This window comes from Salmo trutta, unplaced genomic scaffold, assembly GCF_901001165.1.
Source record: "Salmo trutta unplaced genomic scaffold, fSalTru1.1, whole genome shotgun sequence".
NCBI classification, from domain to species: Eukaryota; Metazoa; Chordata; class Actinopteri; order Salmoniformes; family Salmonidae; genus Salmo; species Salmo trutta.
The window spans coordinates 136,721-159,165 of record NW_021822244.1 but is presented as its reverse complement, the minus strand read 5'-3'; the positions used below and the strand labels follow the sequence as shown (position 1 = coordinate 159,165).

Sequence of the window (22,445 nt, the reverse complement as noted above, 5' to 3'; positions counted from 1 at the left end):
GATCATGAGAACGGTGAAGAATCAGCCCAGAACTACACAGGAGGATCTTGTCAATGATCTCAAGGCAGCTGGGACCATAGTCACCAAGAAAACAATTGGTAACACACTACGCCGTGAAGGACTAAAATTCTGCAGCGCCCGCAAGGTCCACATGCTCAAGAAAGCACATATACATGCCGGTCTGAAGTTTGCCAATAAACATCTGAATGATTCAGAGGACAACTGGGTGAAAGTGTTGTGGTCAGATGAGACCAAAATGGAGCACTTTGGCATCAACTCAACTCGCCGTGTATGGAGGAGGAGGAATGCTGCCTATGACCCCAAGAACACCAGCCCCACCGTCAAAAATGGAGGTGGAAACATTATGCTTTGGGGGTGTTTTTCTGCTAAGGGGACAGGACAACTTCACCGCATCAAAGGGACGATGGACGGGGCAATGTACTGTCAAATCTTGGGTGAGAACCTCCTTCCCTCAGCCAGGGCATTGAAAATGGGTCGTGGATGGGTATTCCAGCATGACAAGGACCCAAAACACACGGCCAAAGCAACAAAGGAGTGGCTCAAGAAGAAGCACATTAAGGTCCTGGAGTGGCCTAGCCAGTCTCCAGACCTTAATCCCATAGAAAATCTGTGGAGGGAGCTGAAGGTTCGAGTTGCCAAACGTCAGCCTCGAAACCTTAATGACTTGGAGAAGATCTGCAAAGAGGAGTGGGACAAAATCCCTCCTGAGATGTGTGCAAACCTGGTGGCCAACTACAAGAAACATCTGACCTCTGTGATTGCCAACAAGGGTTTTGCCACCAAGTACTAAGTCATGTTTTGCAGAGGGGTCAAATATTTATTTCCCTCATTAAAATGCTAATCCTTTTATAACATTTTTGACATGCGTTTTTCAGGATTTTTTTGTTGTTATTCTGTCTCTCACTGTTCAAATAAACCTACCATTAAAATTATAGACTGATCATTTCTTTGTCAGTGGGCAAACGTACAAAATCAGCAGGGGATCAAATACTTTTTTCCCTCACTGTATGCATCTGTTGGTCAAAGAAACCTTTAAAAAAAAGGTAGGGGCGTGGATCAGAAAACCGATCCATATCTGATGACACCACCATTTGCCTCATGCAGCGTGACACATTCCCTTTGCATAGAGTTGACTAGGCTGTTGATTGTGGAATGTTTTCCCACTTCTCTTCAATGGCTGTGCGAAGTTTCTGGATATTGGCAGGAACTGGAACACACTGTTGTACACGTCGATCCAGAGCATCCCAAACATGCTCAATGGTTGACATGTCAGGTGAGTATGCAGGCCATGGAAAAACTGGGACATTTTCAGCTTCCAGGAATTGTGTACAGATCCTTGTGACATGGGGCTGTGCATTATCATGCTGAAACATGAAGTGATGGCGGCGGATGAATGGCACGATAATGGGTCTCAGGATCTCGTTATGGCATCTTTGTGCATTCAAGTTGTCATTGATAAAATGCAATTGTGTTTGTTGTCCATAGCTTATGCCTGCCCATACCATAACCCCACCATTGGGCACTCTGTTCACAACGTTGACATCGGCAAACCGCTTGCCCCCACGACGTCATACACGCTCTCTGCCATCTGTCCGGTACAGTTGAAACCGGGATTTATCCATCGAAGGTAAGCATTTGCCCACTGACTGCAGTCAGGTCAAGACCACAGGAGGTTGGTGGCAACTTAATTGTGGCGAACGGGCTCGTGGTAATGGCTGGAGCAGAATAGGTGTAATGGTATCAAATACATCAAACACATGTTCCCATTTCATTTGCTCCGTTCCAGCCATTATAATGAGCCGTCCTCCCCTCAGCAGCCTCCACTGGACAAGACCCTGGTGAGGACGATGATCACGCAGATGAGCTTCCCTGAGACGATTTTTGACAGTTTGTGCAGAAATTCTTTGGTTGTGCAAACCCCCAGTTTCATCAGCTGTCCGGGTGGCTGGTCTCAGACGATCCAGTAGGTGAAGAAGACGGATATGGAGGTCTTGGGCTGACATGGTTACACACAGTCTGCAGTTGTGAGGCCGGTTGCACAAAAACATACCGTGGGAAGCCAGAAGTTAAATACAATGGCATTTGAACCTACTGTGCCGGTGGGCAGGACGGTTGGTCATTATGGCTGGGGAATTTGAGACAAAATATCTAAAGGATCGTATTATTAAACACACTTACCAAACGTGGGTATGTTGTAGACCCACTTCCTCTCTGCTTACTTAATGTCAAAATAAAAGCCCCCCACAAGTTATTCCTTTTTTGACCACTTATGGTGCACGTGCAGGACTTTTATTTTGACATGAGGTCAGCAGAGAGAAAGTGGGTCTACAACAGACCCACTTTTGGAAAGTCTGTTTAATAATATGATCCTTTAAGATATTTTGTCTCAATACAATTGAAAGCAACGTTAGTGTATATAATTAGAACCGCGTAGCTAAAAGTGCAGGCAAACAAGACAGGTGTCAAATACTGTAGCTAGCTAGATACATTTGATATTGTATTGTATTGTGATCACCTTGAGAAAGTGTCCATCTATCATACTTTTTGCTAAACCAAAACTTGACATGGCATTGGTCCTTGGCCACCTTCATGGCCTATGGCTATGTTATCCACCCCCTTATAATTAGCAGTAATGACTTTAGAACAATCACATTTATTAGTTTTTTCTCTCTTGTAACTTTTTAACTGTGGTACATCTACACAGAGAGGTTTCAAACCTCCAATCCTCCAATTTAACCTATTTGATCGTAGAGAACTCCAGTAACCACAATTCCTGCTACTGTTTACATCCCATTCTTGACGTCATTCAAGAAGCGACAAGATAACCGCTGACAACTTTTTAACTGAAGACAGATTTATAACTATGGCTTTCATTTTAGTTTTGTTCTCAATAAATAATTTAGCGGGATATTGACTGCTCGATAATATGCTTGTGAATGCTCTTCTTGCGATTGGAGACCGGCAATAACGTGTTCTTTCAAATTTCGCGCTGTACAGACCGCCAGACGATAGGCTGGTATTCAGGCTAGCCGGCTTGCTAATCAACTGTGAATTAGTTACCACTGCTAACTCGCTAGCTAGCTAGATCCAAACGTATCATATCCCCAATTCTGCTCATCAAAAAAAAATGCAAACGACCGACATTGGAAACAAGGAGGAGGGAAAAGTATGGCATCGAAAACCAACACCAAGTAATACTGGGTAGGTCGTTGCAAAGGATAATGTTAGCTCATAACCCACTTGTTGAGTCTCCATCACCTTGTGATAGTGAAGCCTGGCTGTTGAGTGTTGTTGATCGTAAACGAGAGGGGATTGTTATTGTTTGTTTCTGCATATCTTGAATAGAAGCTGTGCTTTGCATTCTTGTCTGACAGCTAGACGTGCATCTTGTATGTAGACCATAATAACAGTTTTTGCTTTAACAGGGTCATGGTCACAGTGATTCGCAGTGCAGCTGCCTACCAGTCCAAAACAGTCCGCTTCCTTCATGTCACCTTTGACACTACTGGGGACTCTTTCCTGGCTGGAGACCACCATGGGAATATTTATGTCTTTGACATCACCAGAAACAGGTGCAGTATGTCACACTGTCAACACCACAATATTGCATTGCAATACTCTTACTGGTGCAGGCTGTGCTCATACCTGTTCTGTCTCTCTCCAGGTTTAGACTTGTTCAGAAAACTGGTCAAGCTTGCACTGCCTTGGCTTTCAACTTGCGCAGAACAACGGAATTCTTGGTTGCTCTTGCAGACTACTCCATCAAGTGCTTTGACAAAGGTATGACTCCTTACATTGCTGCATAATTGTTTTCCAAAAGGTTAGGAACTGATTAGCTGATTGAGGAGGGTAAAGTCATCTTCTGTGGTGTATTTGCCTGTGTACCCAAACTTCCAGTACATTGAAAGACCAATGATTCCATCAGATAATGGCGTTTTTGCCGGGTGTTTGCCAATTGGAACAATAAACAGATTGATTGATTGTTTGATTCCGTCAGATACGAAGCAGCTGGTGAGCTGGATGCGGGGTCACGAGGGGGCGGTATCCTCCGTGTCGGTCCATGGCTCTGGCCGCTACGCCATCAGTACGTCAGCTGACACGGCTCAGCTCTGGGACCTGGACACCTTCCAGAGGAAGAGGAAACTCAATGTCCGTCAGTCTGTCGGCATACAGAGGGTTAGATCATTTACAGAACGGAATCATTTCTTTTTTCCGATTTGACAATAGAATGAATACATAATGGCAAAATTCACACAGTGCCTTTTTATATTTAACATTTTGTAGAACTCTAAACAATTTATCTGAATTAGTGAAAATTCATTTGAACTGTGTGTTATTTTTTTCCTAGGTGTTCTTTCTTCCTCTGAGTAACACCATCCTCAGCTGTTTCAACGATGACTCCATCTTTGCCTGGGAGAGTGACACGTTGTTCTGCAAATACCAGCTGCCTGTTCCTGATGAGGGACCCAGGATACACTACAAGGCATTTGCTGTCACACGGTGTGTGTTTTTGAAAGGTTGAGTGGAAGTGGAAGTCTAATATACAAAAGTGTGTCTGTCTGTGGGGCTGTGACTATTACAGATAAGCCCTGAACAACAAAGCAGATGTTCAGTACCAGTAATGTCCTCCTAAAACCATCTGTGTTCTCTTCAAAGTGATGGGAAGATTCTGGTTGCAGGGGGCAGATCCAACCTTCTCCATCTGTGGTGTCTGGACACCAGGCAGCTGCTTAGAGTGGTCCAGATGCCTCCCAAGGTCCGCACTGTCAGACAGCTGGAGTTCCTACCAGACAGCTTCGATGGTGGGGCCAGCCAGGTATGTATTCATTCATTCATTCATTCTATTTATTCATCCTTTATTTAACCACCGAAGTCACGTTGAGTTTTACATCTCTTTTTCAAGTGAACCCTTGCCAAGAAAGCAGCCAATGTACAGCCAATGCTATCTGATACTGATGTATTTTGGAGAACATGCTTTATTTGTCTCGGTGGTTGGTAAATGAGAAAACATTTAGTTTTTGTTCTTCAGACTCTTGGGGTGCTGAGTCAGGATGGTGTGATGCGTTTCATCAACATCCAGACCTGCAAGCTGCTCTTCAACATCGGATCCCATGATGACGCCATCACCGCAGCCACTGTCAGTCCCAACGGACGCCATATTGTCACGATAATGGATAATGGCAGCCTGAACATCTACAGTGTTCAGTGTCTGACCCAGGACTACAACAAGGTAGCAATCATCAGAATGATTAAAAAGGCTGTTCATCTGACACGTGTCCTTGAATTTTGCTAAATGACCCAGGCAGCTTTGTTTCATCTGTGTAGTTTTTAGATTAGCACACATCAGTCATGTTTCTGCCTTCCCCTGAGCCACTCGTCATCCTCTCCTAGCCTCCTCCGTCCCTGGTCAAAGTGGTGTCTGGAGGAGAGTGTTCGGCTCTGACGATGAAGGTGAAGTCAGAAGCGGTCCAGCGGCCGGCCAAAACCTCTGGTCGACGAGTCAATACCAAAGTCCTGAGGCCTCCAGCTGTCCCCATGACAGAGGATAAAGAGGTACAGATGTAGGATATTCATTGGATCACTCTTTTGTTGCACAACAGGAAATGCGAACTTGTATTCAAGGTTTTAAAAGGCTTCTAAAGTTTGTAATTTCCCCTTGAAAATGTCAGATTTCGACCCCAACAAAAAAATGTCCATTAATTATAATCCATATTATAATTCACATTTCCTGTTGCTCCAGGATTATTTTCCCTCTGTAGCAAACTGCCTCAAATTAAGAGCCTACATCTGTAGAGCATGCAGAAACACATGGCAGACAGAAGCATAGATACTTGTGGTATAATCTCATAGTGACCGTATAATAGCATGACCTTATTTAGTTCTCTGGTCTGGAGCCGTGCTGTCTCGTGATTTTACCATTGGTTTTCCTCATCCAAATTTTGAATGATGTTCTTTTGAATCAAGTGAGGCGTTCAACTGATTTGTGGATTTTCTTTTTCAGAATGAACTGCCTGACGGTCTAAACAAGAAGAGACTTGTGACGTTACTGAAGGCATTTGGAGAATATCCAGCTAAATACAGGTAACTAACTACAAATCAGGAATCAGGGCCAAGGTGTCACAGTTTTAATGAGGGGCAGCAACATACAAATGTGCTCCTTATACACTAAACGGTGCTCCTTTATACACTACACTAAACGGTGCTCCTTTATACACTACAGTAAACGGTGCTCCTTTATACACTACAGTAAACGGTGCTCCTTTATACACTACAGTAAACGGTGCTCCTTTATACACTACAGTAAACGGTGCTCCTTTATACACTACAGTAAACGGTGCTCCTTTATACACTACAGTAAACGGTGCTCCTTTATACACTACAGTAAACGGTGCTCCTTTATACACTACAGTAAACGGTGCTCCTTTATACACTACAGTAAACGGTGCTCCTTTATACACTACAGTAAACGGTGCTCCTTTATACACTACAGTAAACGGTGCTCCTTTATACACTACAGTAAACCGTTTCCATTACGATGATCATGCGTTTATTTCTCCTCAGGATGTTTGTGTGGAGGTCCCTCCTGCGTCTGCCAGAGAACCACGCAGCCTTCAGCAGTCTGACCGATAAAGGCCTGCACTCTGCCTACCTCAGCATCCAGGAGCGATACCCCATCAAGAGCCACAAACTGCAGCGGGGACTTCAAAGGTATACTTACCACTTACCTGGCTGGCACTATGGGCCTGCTGTCATGTTGGCCTGGCATGGGCACGTTCAGATGATCTGGAATTATTAATAGTTAATGGTTCTTCAATTTTTATCAAAACGTCCTTGATGATTCATTATTGTGATGGGTATATCTGACAGTGCTGTCATTTCCATGAATCATGATGGGTATATCTGACAGTGCTGTCATTTCCATGAATCATGATGGGTATATCTGACAGTGCTGTCATTTCCATCTCTTGTCTGCCTACAGAGTGTTGTCTGCACTAGCCCACTGGGCGGCCATCTTTGGAGAGACGGACTACCTCCCTCTGGTGGCGTTTCCCTTCGTCAAGCTCTTCCAGAATAACCCACTGCTCTGTTTTGAAGTGGTTGCCACCACTATAGGTAGTGTACATACAGTACTAGAAACTGAATCCTGTTTCACTTGTCCTTTCATGTCGGCCCTGTTTGCTAACTTAGAGTTGCTGAATATTTGTCACTTTTTCAATTTTCTTTTTCGTGTACCTTGTTTATGTAACTTTGTTGTTGCACTTTGGTTGTAAAATAGGGTATCGACAGTTTTGTTTGTCCTTTGCAGTGAACTGGTGCCAGCACTGGTTTGAATACTTCCCCAACCCTCCTCTCAACATACTGAGCATGGCAGAGAATGTTCTGGCTCACCATGACAAGGAACTGCTGCAGCACCTCATCGACTGTGGAGTCACCTCTCAGGTGAGACGACCAGGAGATCTCTTCTTAAACGCTCGTTACCACTGTATTATAATGACACTAGTATTGTATGGTTGTTTTATATCTGCTCCCACAAACAAGCGTTCAGTGATACATTTCCATTCGCTGTTAGAGACTCTGTTCTCTGAGATGTTGACCAGAGAAAAGTGGCTGAAACTCTTTAATAACCTCTATCTCTCTCCCCCCCTCTCCTCCAGCTGTATGTGTGGCCCCTGTTAGAGACTCTGTTCTCTGAGGTGCTGACCAGAGATGAGTGGCTCAAACTGTTTGACAACGTCTTCTCTAACCATCCTGCCTTCTTATTGGTATCTGTGGTCTCCTATGTCACCTGCTGCCGCGCTCCACTACTGCTCTGCAGCCACAAAGAGGACTTTGAGGTAAGATGTTTTATATAAACCATGGGAAGATGAGGTAAGATGTTTTATATAAACCATGGGGAGATGAGGTAAGATGTTTTATATAAACCATGGGAAGGTTTGAGGTAAGATGTTTTATATAAACCATGGGGAGATGAGGTAAGATGTTTAATATAAACCATGGGGAGATGAGGTAAGATGTTTTATATAAACCATGGGAAGATGAGGTAAGATGTTTTATATAAACCATGGGGAGATGAGGTAAGATGTTTTATATAAACCACGGGAAGGTTTGAGGTAAGATGTTTTATATAAACCATGGGGAGATGAGGTAAGATGTTTTATATAAACCATGGGAAGATGAGGTAAGATGTTTTATATAAACCATGGGAAGGTGAGGTAAGATGTTTTATATAAACCATGGGAAGGTTTGAGGTAAGATGTTTTATATAAACCATGGGGAGATGAGGTAAGATGTTTTATATAAACCATGGGGAGATGAGGTAAGATGTTTTATATAAACCATGGGGAGATGAGGTAAGATGTTTTAAATAAACCATGGGAAGGTTTATGGTAAGATGTTTTATATAAACCACGGGAAAGGACACTTTCATTGGCCAGGGACTCCTTCCCAGGGACTCCTTCCATGGACTCTTTCCCAGGGACCCCCATCATATGTTAGCAAAAATAAATACATGTAAATGTACACGTCTTATCATCAGATGAATGATAATGTCAAGGAGAAGTGATAAACATTTTAAAATGAATAGATTTGGTAAATAGAGTTTCATTATTTGACCTCAACACATTTATAATTGGAAGAGGAAGTGTTAATTCCAAAATCCTGTTTCCTAAGAGCAGCTGTTTAGCTGGTTAAACAAAGGTTAGCCATGTTGTTGGCAAAACAGGAATGTCCAAGTCCAGAAATCCTACCAGCAGCCATCGGTACTTGTCGAACTGGTAGCCTATTAGCAGGGGCTTTTTCAAAGCCTGTGTCAGCTACTCCAATGAGTGTGATTGGTTCATTATAAGGAGTTGAGAAATAAAATTGACATCATTAGAATGAAGATATTCTCCTCTTTTCTACTGTAGGTATGTCATTCAAAATGTGTTCACCCCCAGTTGAATACCCCTTGACCTAGAGACTTGGAACTTTGTATGTAGGTATCTTTCCTCATGCTGAACAAATTTGCCTCAAGGACCCATCAAAGCACTTTCGCATGAGTGGATACTCGCACTGTTCTCAGGGCAGGTCTGCCGGTTTTGACTAGAAGAAGTGACTTTTCGCAGCAGGTTAAGAGAACATATGCAGCAGGTTAGGAGAATTAACATGGTAGGTTAGTAAAATTAGGTTTAGGGTTAGCTAAAATACTATACATTTTCCCCGACACGACTCTTAACATATCTAGCTACAACCCAGCTTTCCCTGAGAACAGTCTTGGTTTCCACTAATGCGATTCTGCCATAAGGTCTGTCAGGATATATTTTCCTGAATCTGGGACATTTTGGTAAACCTTAAGCAAAACGTTTTTTTTTTTTAAGAGACGGCTGAGTTATTGATAAATCAGGAAATCAAAATTTAAGAGTCCATTTTAAATCCTTTGTAAATCCACTCCACAATGGCCTGTGAACTTGGAACTTTTTAGGGTCATCAGAGACATTACCATGAGGAACCATGTTAAGTTTGGCATTGATATCTTAAAAAGAAATAGGAAACTATTACCCAGGTGTCCTTTCTGCCATCCTATGAACCCTGTTCATTGCTTCTTGCAGCTACAGTATATTTACCTTCTTCTTCATAAAGGGAAAAATGCACACTTGATTCTCTCCCTCCCTCCCTCCCTCTCTCTCAGTATTTCTTCCATCACCGTAACAACCTGGACGTCAGCGCCGCGATAAAGGAGACATACAGGCTGATGGAGAGCACCCCAGCAGACATCCACCCCAGGAACATGCTGGATGACTTTCAGCCTCTGACCAGGGGACAGTACCCTGTCTTCAACAAGTACCCCACCTACATAGTGGAGTACCAGTCTCAGGAGAGAGAGAGGATACGCCAGCAGGAGGTGGACTACCTCAGAGAGAGGTCAGATTGTATCATTGGCATCTTATCCTTTCTGTGGCATTCTAGAACACCGGCAAAGACAATAAGGTTCACACAAAGTCAAATCTTAATATCTTATCTCTGTTTTTCTTGCAGTAGCAGGGAAAAAGCTTGACACGGACGTTTCGGTCAAAGCCTTCTTTAGTATTTGTGTCAAATAACAGTGTCAGATGTGTGTGTGTGTCTCTCCAGGCAGGCGGTGCAGGAACTGCGTGCGGAGGTGGTTCAGAGGCAGGCTGAGGACGAGGCGTGGTACACCCAGCAGGAGTTACTGCAGCAGGCTGAGGAGAAACGCAGGGACATCCTACAGCAGGAGGAGAGCAAGCTGGCTGAACAGAGAACCAGGTCAGAGAACAGACACACATACAGTCATCTATGTATGCCAATTTATTACTACATCAATCATTCACTGCAGGCAGGTCGCCTAGTGGTTAGAGTGTAGGGGCGGGCAGGTAGACTAGTGGTTAGAGTGTAGGGGCAGGCAGGTAGACTAGTGGTTAGAGTGTAGGGGCGGGCAGGTAGACTAGTGGTTAGAGTGTAGGGGCAGGCAGGTAGACTAGTGGTTAGAGTGTAGGGGCAGGCAGGTAGACTAGTGGTTAGAGTGTAGGGGCAGGCAGGTAGCCTAGTGGTTAGAGTGTAGGGGCAGGCAGGTAGACTAGTGGTTAGAGCGTAGGGACGGCAGGTAGACTAGTGGTTAGAGTGTAGGGGCGGCAGGTAGACTAGTGGTTAGAGTGTAGGGGCAGGCAGGTAGACTAGTGGTTAGAGCGTAGGGGCAGGCAGGTAGACTAGTGGTTAGAGTGTAGGGGCAGGCAGGTAGACTAGTGGTTAGAGTGTAGGGATGGCAGGTAGACTAGTGGTTAGAGCGTAGGGGCAGGCAGGTAGACTAGTGGTTAGAGTGTAGGGGCAGGCAGGTAGAGCGTAGGGGCAGGCAGGTAGAGCGTAGGGGCTGGCAGGTAGACTAGTGGTTAGAGCGTAGGGGTGGCAGGTAGCCTAGTGGTTAGAGTGTAGGGGCAGGTAGCCTAGTGGTTAGAGTGTAGGGGCAGGCAGGTAGACTAGTGGTTAGAGCGTAGGGGTGGCAGGTAGCCTAGTGGTTAGAGTGTAGGGGCAGGTAGCCTAGTGGTTAGAGTGTAGGGGCGGCAGGTAGACTAGTGGTTAGAGTGTAGGGGCAGGTAGCCTAGTGGTTAGAGTGTAGGGACGGCAGGTAGACTAGTGGTTAGAGTGTAGGGGCAGGCAGGTAGACTAGTGGTTAGAGTGTAGGGGCAGGCAGGTAGACTAGTGGTTAGAGTGTAGGGGCAGGTAGTCTAGTGGTTAGAGTGTAGGGACGGCAGGTAGACTAGTGGTTAGAGTGTAGGGGCAGGCAGGTAGACTAGTGGTTAGAGTGTAGGGACGGCAGGTAGCCTAGTGGTTAGAGTGTAGGGACGGCAGGTAGTCTAGTGGTTAGAGTGTAGGGACGGCAGGTAGACTAGTGGTTAGAGTGTAGGGGCGGCAGGTAGACTAGTGGTTAGAGTGTAGGGACAGGCAGGTAGACTAGTGGTTAGAGTGTAGGGACGGCAGGTAGACTAGTGGTTAGAGTGTAGGGACGGCAGGTAGACTAGTGGTTAGAGTGTAGGGACGGCAGGTAGACTAGTGGTTAGAGTGTAGGGACGGCAGGTAGACTAGTGGTTAGAGTGTAGGGGCGGCAGGTAGCCTAGTGGTTAGAGTGTAGGGACGGCAGGTAGACTAGTGGTTAGAGTGTAGGGGCAGGCAGGTAGACTAGTGGTTAGAGTGTAGGGGCGGCAGGTAGCCTAGTGGTTAGAGTGTAGGGGCGGCAGGTAGACTAGTGGTTAGAGTGTAGGGGCGGCAGGTAGACTAGTGGTTAGAGTGTAGGGGCGGCAGGTAGACTAGTGGTTAGAGTGTAGGGACGGCAGGTAGACTAGTGGTTAGAGTGTAGGGCCGGCAGGTAGACTAGTGGTTAGAGTGTAGGGCCGGCAGGTAGCCTAGTGGTTAGAGTGTAGGGGCAGGCAGGTAGCCTAGTGGTTAGAGCGTAGGGACGGCAGGTAGACTAGTGGTTAGAGTGTAAGGACGGCAGGTAGACTAGTGGTTAGAGCGTTGGGGCGGCAGGTAGACTAGTGGTTAGAGCGTAGGGACGGCAGGTAGACTAGTGGTTAGAGTGTAGGGGCAGGCAGGTAGACTAGTGGGTAGAGTGTAGGGGCAGGTAGACTAGTGGGTAGAGTGTAGGGGCGGCAGGTAGCCTAGTGGTTAGAGTGTAGGGGCAGGCAGGTAGACTAGTGGTTAGAGTGTAGGGGCAGGCAGGTAGACTAGTGGGTAGAGTGTAGGGGCAGGTAGCCTAGTGGTTAGAGTGTAGGGGCAGGCAGGTAGACTGGTTAGAGTGTAGGGACGGCAGGTAGACTAGTGGTTAGAGTGTAGGGGCAGGCAAGTAGACTAGTGGTTAGAGTGTAGGGACGGCAGGTAGACTAGTGGTTAGAGTGTAGGGGCAGGCAGGTAGACTAGTGGTTAGAGTGTAGGGGCAGGCAGGTAGACTAGTGGTTAGAGTGTAGGGGCAGGCAGGTAGACTAGTGGTTAGAGTGTAGGGGCGGGCAGGTAGACTAGTGGTTAGAGCAACTGAAAGGTTGCTAGATCGAATCCATTGAGCAAGGCAGTTAACCCACTGTTCCCCGGGCGCCGAAGACGTGGATGTCGATTAAGGCTGATTCAGAGAGGAAGACACAGTTGAATACATTCAGTTGTCCAATTTGACTAGGTCCCCCTCTTTCCAAGCCAGAACTGTGTCTGCATCATATTCAGTCAGGATCCTCAGAAGGAAGTACATTCTGAGGTAATGTGACTCTCATGTCATAGTTATTGATCCTCATAAATTACTTGGTACAAGCCCATTAAATGTGATGTCACTAATTAAGCTGAAATAGACTTGAGTTCCCTGTTCCAAGGTCAGTCTCTCTGACAGTCTGTGTCCCCAGGTTAGTCTCTCTGACAGTCTGTAATGTGTCCCCAGGTTAGTCTCTCTGACAGTCTGTAATGTGTCCCCAGGTTAGTCTCTCTGACAGTCTGTAATGTGTCCCCAGGTTAGTCTCTCTGACAGTCTGTAATGTGTCCCCAGGTTAGTCTCTCTGACAGTCTGTAATGTGTCCCCAGGTTAGTCTCTCTGACAGTCTGTAATGTGTCCCCAGGTTAGTCTCTCTGACAGTCTGTAATGTGTCTCCAGGTTAGTCTCTCTGACAGTCTAATGTGTCTCCAGGTTAGTCTCTCTGACGACAGTCTGTAATGTGTCTCTAGGTTAGTCTCTCTGACAGCCTAATGTGTCCCCAAGTTAGTCTCTCTGACAGTCTGTAATGTGTCCCCAGGTTAGTCTCTCTGACAGTCTGTAATGTGTCTCCAGGTTAGTCTCTCTGACAGTCTGTAATGTGTCCCCAGGTTAGTCTCTCTGACAGTCTGTAATGTGTCTCCAGGTTAGTCTCTCTGACGACAGTCTGTAATGTGTCTCCAGGTTAGTCTCTCTGACAGTCTGTAATGTGTCCCCAGGTTAGTCTCTCTGACAGTCTGTAATGTGTCTCCAGGTTAGTCTCTCTGACAGTCTGTAATGTGTCTCCAGGTTAGTCTCTCTGACAGTCTGTAATGTGTCTCCAGGTTAACAGCCATGAAGCGTGAGTTGAAGGTGAAGGAGCTGCAGCTGATGGATGCTGCCAGGAGACGCTTCCTGAAACACCAGCAGGACCAGAGACTGACTGAACTACACAGACTGGACGAGCAGATACAGAGGAAGGTCTGTTTTCACTTCAGTCACCGCCCTGTATTTAATATGGAAAGAAGAGATTCATTCTTTCAACCATCCTTTTATTTTGTGTGTAATGTGTCTATATGTCCTCTACTGTATATAATGGGGTGTCTATATGTCCTCTACTGTATATAAGGGGGTGTCTATATGTCCTCTACTGTATATAATGGGGTGTCTATATTTCCTCTACTGTATATAATGGGGTGTCTATATGTCCTCTACTGTATATAATGGGGTGTCTATATGTCCTCTACTGTATATAATGGGGTGTCTATATGTCCTCTACTGTATATAATGGGGTGTCTATATGTCCTATACTGTATATAATGGTGTGTCTATATATATAATGGGGTGTCTATATGTCCTCTACTGTATATAATGGGGTGTCTATATGTACTATACTGTATATAATGGTGTGTCTATATATATATAATGGGGTGTCTATATGTCCTCTACTGTATATAATGGGGTGTCTATATGTACTATACTGTATATAATGGTGTGTCTATATGTCCTCTACTGTATATAATGGGGTGTCTATATGTCCTCTACTGTATATAATGGGGTGTCTATATATAATGGGGTGTCTATATGTCCTCTACTGTATATAATGGGGTGTCTATATGTCCTCTACTGTATATAATGGGGTGTCTATATGTCCTCTACTGTATATAATGGGGTGTCTATGTCCTCTACTGTATATACTGAGGTGTCTATATGTCCTCTACTGTATATAATTGGTTGTCTATATATAATGGGGTGTCTATATGTCCTCTACTGTATATAATGGGGTGTCTATATATAATGGGGTGTCTATATGTCCTCTACTGTATATAATGGGGTGTCTATATGTACTATACTGTATATAATGGGGTGTCTAAATGTCCTCTACTGTATATAATGGGGTGTCTATATGTCCTCTACTGTATATAATGGGGTGTCTATATGTCCTCTACTGTATATAATGGGGTGTCTATATGTCCTCTACTGTATATAATGGGGTGTCTATATGTCCTCTACTGTATATAATGGGGTGTCTATATGTCCTATACTGTATATAATGGTGTGTCTATATGTCCTATACTGTATATAATGGGGTGTCTATATGTCCTCTACTGTATATAATGGGGTGTCTATATATAATGGGGTGTCTATATGTCCTCTACTGTATATAATGGGGTGTCTATATGTCCTATACTGTATATAATGGGGTGTCTATATGTCCTCTACTGTATATAATGGGGTGTCTATATGTCCTCTACTGTATATAATGGTGTGTCTATATGTCCTCTACTGTATATAATGGGGTAACTATATATAATGGGGTGTCTATGTCCTCTACTGTATATAATGGTGTGTCTATATGTCCTCTACTGTATATAATGGGGTGTCTATATATAATGGGGTGTCTATATGTCCTCTACTGTATATAATGGGGTGTCTATATGTCCACTACTGTATATAATGGGGTGTCTATATGTCCTCTACTGTATATAATGGGGTGTCTATATGTCCTCTACTGTATATAATGGGGTGTCTATATGTCCTCTACTGTATATAATGGGGTGTCTATATGTCCTCTACTGTATATAATGGGGTGTCTATATGTCCTCTACTGTATATAATGTGGTGTCTATATGTCCTCTACTGTATATAATGGGGTGTCTATATATAATGGGGTGTCTATATGTCCTCTACTGTATATAATGGGGTGTCTATATATAATGGGGTGTCTATATGTCCTCTACTGTATATAATGGGGTGTCTATATGTCCTCTACTGTATATAATGGGGTGTCTATATGTCCTCTACTGTATATAATGGGGTGTCTATATGTCCTCTACTGTATATAATGGGGTGTCTATGTCCTCTACTGTATATAATGGGGTGTCTATATGTACTATACTGTATATAATTGGGTGTCTATATATAATGGGGTGTCTATATGTCCTCTACTGTATATAATGGGGTGTCTATATGTACTATACTGTATATAATTGGGTGTCTATATATAATGGCGTGTCTATGTCCTCTACTGTATATAATGGGGTGTCTATATGTCCTCTACTGTATATAAGGGGGTGTCCTATATGTCCTATACTGTATATAATTGGGTGTCTATATATAATGGGGTGTCTATATGTCCACTACTGTATATAATGGTGTGTCTATATATAATGGGGTGTCTATATGTCCACTACTGTATATAATGGTGTGTCTATATGTCCTCTACTGTATATAATGGGGTGTCTATATGTCCTCTACTGTATATAATGGTGTGTCTATATGTACTATACTGTATATAATTGGGTGTCTATATATAATGGGGTGTCTATATGTCCTCTACTGTATATAATGGTGTGTCTATATGTCCTCTACTGTATATAATGGTGTGTCTATATGTCCTCTACTGTATATAATGGGGTGTCTATATGTCCTCTACTGTATATAATGGGGTGTCTATATGTCCTCTACTGTATATAATGGGGTGTCTATATGTCCTATACTGTATATAATGGGGTGTCTATATGTCCTATACTGTATATAATGGGGTGTCTATATGTCCTCTACTGTATATAATGGGGTGTCTATATGTCCTCTACTGTATATAATGGGGTGTCTATATATAATGGGGTGTCTATATGTCCTCTACTGTATATAATGGGGTGTCTATATGTCCTCTACTGTATATAATGGGGTGTCTATATATAATGGGGTGTCTATATGTCCTCTACTGTATATAAGGGGGTGTCTATATGTCCTCTACTGTATATAATGGGGTGTCTATATGTCCTCTACTGTATATAATGGGGTGTCTATATATAATGGGGTGTCTATGTCCTTTACTGTATATAATGGGGTGTCTATATGTCCTCTACTGTATATAAGGGGGTGTCCTATATGTACTATACTGTATATAATTGGGTGTCTATATATAATGGGGTGTCTATATGTCCTCTACTGTATATAATGGGGTGTCTATATGTCCTCTACTGTATATAATGGGGTGTCTATATGTCCTCTACTGTATATAATGGGGTGTCTATATGTCCTACTGTATATAAGGGGGTGTCTATATGTCCTCTACTGTATATAATGGGGTGTCTATATGTCCTCTACTGTATATAATGGGGTGTCTATATGTCCTCTACTGTATATAATGGGGTGTCTATATGTCCTCTACTGTATATAATGGTGTGTCTATATGTCCTCTACTGTATATAATGGGGTGTCTATATGTCCTCTACTGTATATAATGGGGTGTCTATATGTCCTCTACTGTATATAAGGGGGTGTCTATATGTCCTCTACTGTATATAAGGGGGTGTCTATATGTCCTCTACTGTATATAAGGGGGTGTCTATATGTCCTCTACTGTATATAAGGGGGTGTCTATATGTCCTCTACTGTATATAATGGGGTGTCTATATGTCCTCTACTGTATATAATGGGGTGTCTATATGTCCTCTACTGTATATAATGGGGTGTCTATATGTCCTCTACTGTATATAATGGGGTGTCTATATGTCCTCTACTGTATATAATGGGGTGTCTATATGTCCTCTACTGTATATAATGGGGTGTCTATATGTCCTCTACTGTATATAATGGGGTGTCTATATATAATGGGGTGTCTATATGTCCTCTACTGTATATAATGGGGTGTCTATATGTCCTCTACTGTATATAATGGGGTGTCTATATGTCCTCTACTGTATATAATGGGGTGTCTATATGTCCTCTACTGTATATAATGGGGTGTCTATATGTCCTATACTGTATATAATGGTGTGTCTATATGTCCTCTACTGTATATAATGGGGTGTCTATATATAATGGGGTGTCTATGTCCTCTACTGTATATAATGGGGTGTCTATATATAATGGGGTGTCTATATGTCCTCTACTGTATATAATGGGGTGTTTGTTGGGGCCAGATGAACACCAGAGACCAGGAGACGGCAGCAGCAGTACAGGATATACAAGTCAGACAGATGGAGCTGGAAGCACAGAGACGGCTGTTTGAACAGGTCAGTGACTGTCCTCATCACAGCAACGATGTGCAGAGACCTGCCCCTGAGACAAACACTATCTTGTCATTCACATTATATTCCTTGCAGCATAAAGTTAAGACACCACACGTAATTTAACATTGGCCATTTTAACGCTATCCAGTTACAATATGGCTTGATCTTCATTCACCAGACCGTAATGTCATGATGTAATCCTTGTGTTGTAGCAACTGGCCAAGGAGCAGGTGCGTGTGACTCAGGAGGTCAGAGCAGAGGTGGATACCAGGAGACACAGGTCAGAGGTTGAGGAGACCACCTTCCAACACCTCCTTAACAACGACACTGACGTCAGCCTGGGAACCAAGAAGGTCAGCATTCATCTACTGTATACTTCCTGAGACTGAAATATAGGGGGTTATTAAACAATGATTGGAAAGAGAGAGACTGATCTCCTCCACGTCTCAGGTTCTAGAGGAGTGTTTAGCTGAAGCAGGCCAGCTGGGAGTGGACACCGAGTGGCAGGCTGAGGTGATGAGGCGTCTAGACCAGGAGGATGCAGACCGGGACAGACACTACCACCATCTGGCTGGACTACACAGAGAGACCCGCACCAAGGAGCAGCAGCTGGTTAACATCATGGAGGATGTAGAGGGACAGAGGGTAGGAGGAGAGATGATGTAGAGGAGGGTATATACAGTAGGTCATGGAGGGACAGAGGGTAGGAGGAGAGATGATGTAGAGGGTATATACAGTAGGTCATAGAGGGACAGAGGGTAGGAGGAGAGATGATGTAGAGGAGGGTATATACAGTAGGTCATGGAGGGACAGAGGGTAGGAGGAGAGGTGATGTAGAGGGTATATACAGTAGGTCATGGAGGGACAGAGGGTAGGAGGAGAGGTGATGTAGAGGAGGGTATATACAGTAGGTCATGGAGGGTAGGAGGAGAGATGATGTAGAGGGTATATACAGTAGGTCATGGAGGGACAGAGGGTAGGAGGAGAGATGATGTAGAGGGTATATACAGTAGGTCATGGAGGGACAGAGGGTAGGAGGAGAGATGATGTAGAGGAGGGTATATACAGTAGGTCATGGAGAGTCCTGTTAGTTACTGTACCTCTTGATCAACTGAAGGCTCTTACACTGGGCATGCTTGTGTCATTGATTTATGGTGGGAGGAGGGGGTGGGTTCAGCGGGAGGCGGGAGGGGGAGGGGGTGGGTTCAGCGGGAGGCGGGTGGGGGTGGGTTCAGCGGGAGGGGGTGGGTTCAGCGGGAGGGGGGAGGGGGTGGGTTCAGCGGGAGGGGGGAGGGGGTGGGTTCAGCGGGAGGGGGTGGGTTCAGCGGGAGGCGGTGGGTTCAGCGGGAGGGGGGAGGGGGTGGGTTCAGCGGGAGGAGTGTAGTGTGTTCAGCCATTGTGTGTTTCAGTGGGAGGAGGTGGTGTCTCAGAAGGCCCAGCTAGAAGAGGAGAGGCAGGCTGCAGCCACAGCTGAGGCCAACCGGAGAGTCTTCCTCAGCCAAGAGGAAGAGGAGACCGAGCAGCACAGAGACAACCTCCGCAGGAGCCAGGACCACTCACTCAGTGAGCCCAGCCCCATAGAAATATGTTGTAGAACAGACATGATTCTGTGTTGTGGAGAGAATAGGCAGTCAGGTCCTCCCTATACATTCTATATCTATCTGTAGTATGCTGAGCATTCTACGCCACCACCCACACTACTACACCACAGTCCTGTCACCTAAGGTTTCAGTGTTCCTCTAAGCCAATGGTTCATGTTGAAGATGTCAATGTTCTGAGGAAATAGTTGATGTTGCCGTGTTCCTCCAAGCTAATAGTTGATGTTGAAGGTTGCAGTGTTCCTCTAAGCTAATAGTTGATGTTGAAGGTTGCAGTGTTCCTCTAAGCTAATAGTTGATGTTGCAGTGTTCCTCTAAGCTAATAGTTGATGTTGCAGTGTTCCTCCAAGCTAATAGTTGATGTTGAAGGTTACAGTGTTCCTCTAAGCTAATAGTTGATGTTGAAGGTTGCAGTGTTCCTCTAAGCTAATAGTTGATGTTGCAGTGTTCCTCTAAGCTAATAGTTGATGTTGAAGGTTGCAGTGTTCCTCTAAGCTAATAATTGATGTTGAAGGTTGCAGTGTTCCTCCAAGCTAATAGTTGATGTTGAAGGTTACAGTGTTCCTCTAAGCTAATAGTTGATGTTGAAGGTTGCAGTGTTCCTCTAAGCTAATAGTTGATGTTGAAGGTTAGTGTTCCTCTAAGCTAATAGTTGATGAAGGTTGCAGTGTTCCTCTAAGCTAATAGTTGATGTTGAAGGTTGCAGTGTTCCTCTAAGCTAATAGTTGATGTTGAAGGTTGCAGTGTTCCTCTAAGCTAATAGTTGATGTTGCAGTGTTCCTCTAAGCTAATAGTTGATGTGGAAGGTTACAGTGTTCCTCTAAGCTAATAGTTGATGTTGCAGTGTTCCTCTAAGCTAATAGTTGATGTTGCAGTGTTCCTCTAAGCTAATAGTTGATGTTGAAGGTTACAGTGTTCCTCTAAGCTAATAGTTGATGTTGAAGGTTGCAGTGTTCCTCTAAGCTAATAGTTGATGTTGCAGTGTTCCTCTAAGCTAATAGTTGATGTGGAAGGTTAGTGTTCCTCTAAGATAATAGTTGATGTTGAAGGTTGCAGTGTTCCTCTAAGCTAATAGTTGATGTTGAAGGTTACAGTGTTCCTCTAAGCTAATAGTTGATGTTGAAGGTTGCAGTGTTCCTCTAAGCTAATAGTTGATGTTGAAGGTTAGTGTTCCTCTAAGCTAATAGTTGATGTTGCAGTGTTCCTCTAAGCTAATAGTTGATGTTGAAGGTTACAGTGTTCCTCTAAGCTAATAGTTGATGTTGAAGGTTGCAGTGTTCCTCTAAGCTAATAGTTGATGTTGCAGTGTTCCTCTAAGCTAATAGTTGATGTGGAAGGTTACAGTGTTCCTCTAAGCTAATAGTTGATGTTGAAGGTTGCAGTGTTCCTCTAAGCTAATAGTTGATGTTGCAGTGTTCCTCTAAGCTAATAGTTGATGTGGAAGGTTAGTGTTCCTCTAAGATAATAGTTGATGTGGAAGGTTAGTGTTCCTCTAAGATAATAGTTGATGTGGAAGGTTAGTGTTCCTCTAAGATAATAGTTGATGTTGAAGGTTAGTGTTCCTCTAAGCTAATAGTTGATGTTGAAGGTTGCAGTGTATGGGGTGTTGGTGACTAATACAGTGTGTTTTGGCAGGTCAACAGTGGGAGATGAGAGCCAGGTCTCCGTGCTCTACTAGTGGCCTGCTTCACAATCCTGTTGCTTCTCCTGGTCAGTCTCAACAACGTCACAGTCCCAACAACATCTGTCTAAACAACCAGTCCACCTCAGACGACTCCATTTGCTGTGAGTGTTTCTGACTGTCCGTACCACATTTGTATTTATTTCACCAGGTAGGCCAGTTGAGAACAAGTCCTTTATTTAACCAGGTAGGCCAGTTGAGAACAAGTCCTTTATTTAACCAGGTAGGCCAGTTGAGAACAAGTTCTCATTTACAACTGCGACCTGGCCAAGATAAAGCAAAGCAGTGCGACAGAAACAACAGTTACAAATGTACAGTCAATAACAATAGAAAAATCTACAGTCACTGTTTCTACCACCATATTTACAGGTTTTTCCAGATCTGTACTCCAGCAGAAAATATCAACAGAATTCAGATCTACCAAGACATTCAGTGTTCCCAATGTGCCCGTTCCCACTGTAATCTTGCTGAGTGTACATCCATACAGTAAGTCCCTGAAGAGTCCTGTGATGTCTTGTTTTCTCAGTCTCTCTGGACCGGGGTCGAGGGGAGCTGGACTGCAGAGAGAGGGAGTTGATGCAGGACATCAGAGAGCTGCGACAGAAACTGGCGGCCCGCGGCAAAAACTCAAACTCTACCACCTCCCAGTAACCACGACACAAACTCTACCACCTCCCAGTAACCACAACACAAACTCAACCACCTCCCAGTAACCAGTGACCACAACACAAACTCAACCACCTCCCAGTAACCACAACACAAACTCAACCACCTCCCAGTAACCAGTAACCACAACACAAACTCAACCACCTCCCGGTAACCAGTAACCACAACACAAACTCAACCACCTCCCAGTAACCAGTAACCACGACACACAGACTCTACCACCTCCCAGTAACCAGTAACCACAACACAAACTCAACCACCTCCCAGTAACCAGTAACCACGACACACAGACTCTACCACCTCCCAGTAACCACGACACACAAACTCTACCACCTCCCAGTAACCACGACACACAAACTCTACCACCTCCCAGTAACCAGTAACCACGACACACAAACTCTACCATCTCCCAGTAACCACGACACAAACTCTACCACCTCCCAGTAACCACGACACAAGCTCTACCACCTCCCAGTAACCAGTAACCACGACACAAACTCTACCACCTCCCAGTAACCAGTAACCACGACACACAAACTCTACCACCTCCCTGTAACCACGACACACAAACTCTACCACCTCCCAGTAACCAGTAACCACGACACACAAACTCTACCACCTCCCAGTAACCAGTAACCACGACACACAAACTCTACCACCTCCCAGTAACCACGACACACAAACTCTACCACCTCCCAGTAACCACGACACACAAACTCTACCACCTCCCAGTAACCACGACACACAAACTCTACCACCTC

At 44.4% G+C, this 22,445-nt stretch overlaps 1 protein-coding gene across 3 annotated transcripts; it reads left to right on the top strand.

Annotated features, from left to right (window-relative positions):
* The first annotated feature begins 2,825 nt into the window (after positions 1 to 2,825).
* LOC115181372 (TBC1 domain family member 31) lies at positions 2,826 to 22,015 on the top strand. 3 transcript variants are annotated; one of them, XM_029743280.1, is made up of 22 exons: positions 2,826 to 3,222; positions 3,447 to 3,593; positions 3,686 to 3,801; positions 4,019 to 4,197; positions 4,370 to 4,521; positions 4,678 to 4,837; positions 5,051 to 5,251; positions 5,413 to 5,574; positions 6,023 to 6,102; positions 6,583 to 6,729; positions 7,001 to 7,134; positions 7,328 to 7,461; positions 7,677 to 7,856; positions 9,689 to 9,921; positions 10,132 to 10,284; positions 13,564 to 13,699; positions 17,650 to 17,742; positions 17,952 to 18,092; positions 18,190 to 18,384; positions 19,149 to 19,302; positions 20,973 to 21,122; positions 21,388 to 22,015. In XM_029743280.1, the coding sequence occupies exons 1-22, from the start codon at positions 3,149 to 3,151 to the stop codon at positions 21,729 to 21,731; spliced, it is 3,465 nt and encodes a 1,154-aa protein (XP_029599140.1). In that variant the 5' UTR covers positions 2,826 to 3,148; the 3' UTR covers positions 21,732 to 22,015. The 3 variants fall into 3 exon arrangements, with proteins under 3 accessions (XP_029599140.1, XP_029599141.1, XP_029599138.1); XM_029743281.1 differs by having other exon boundaries at positions 9,689 to 9,987; positions 21,545 to 22,015; XM_029743278.1 differs by having other exon boundaries at positions 9,689 to 9,987.
* The last annotated feature ends 430 nt before the right edge of the window (positions 22,016 to 22,445 follow it).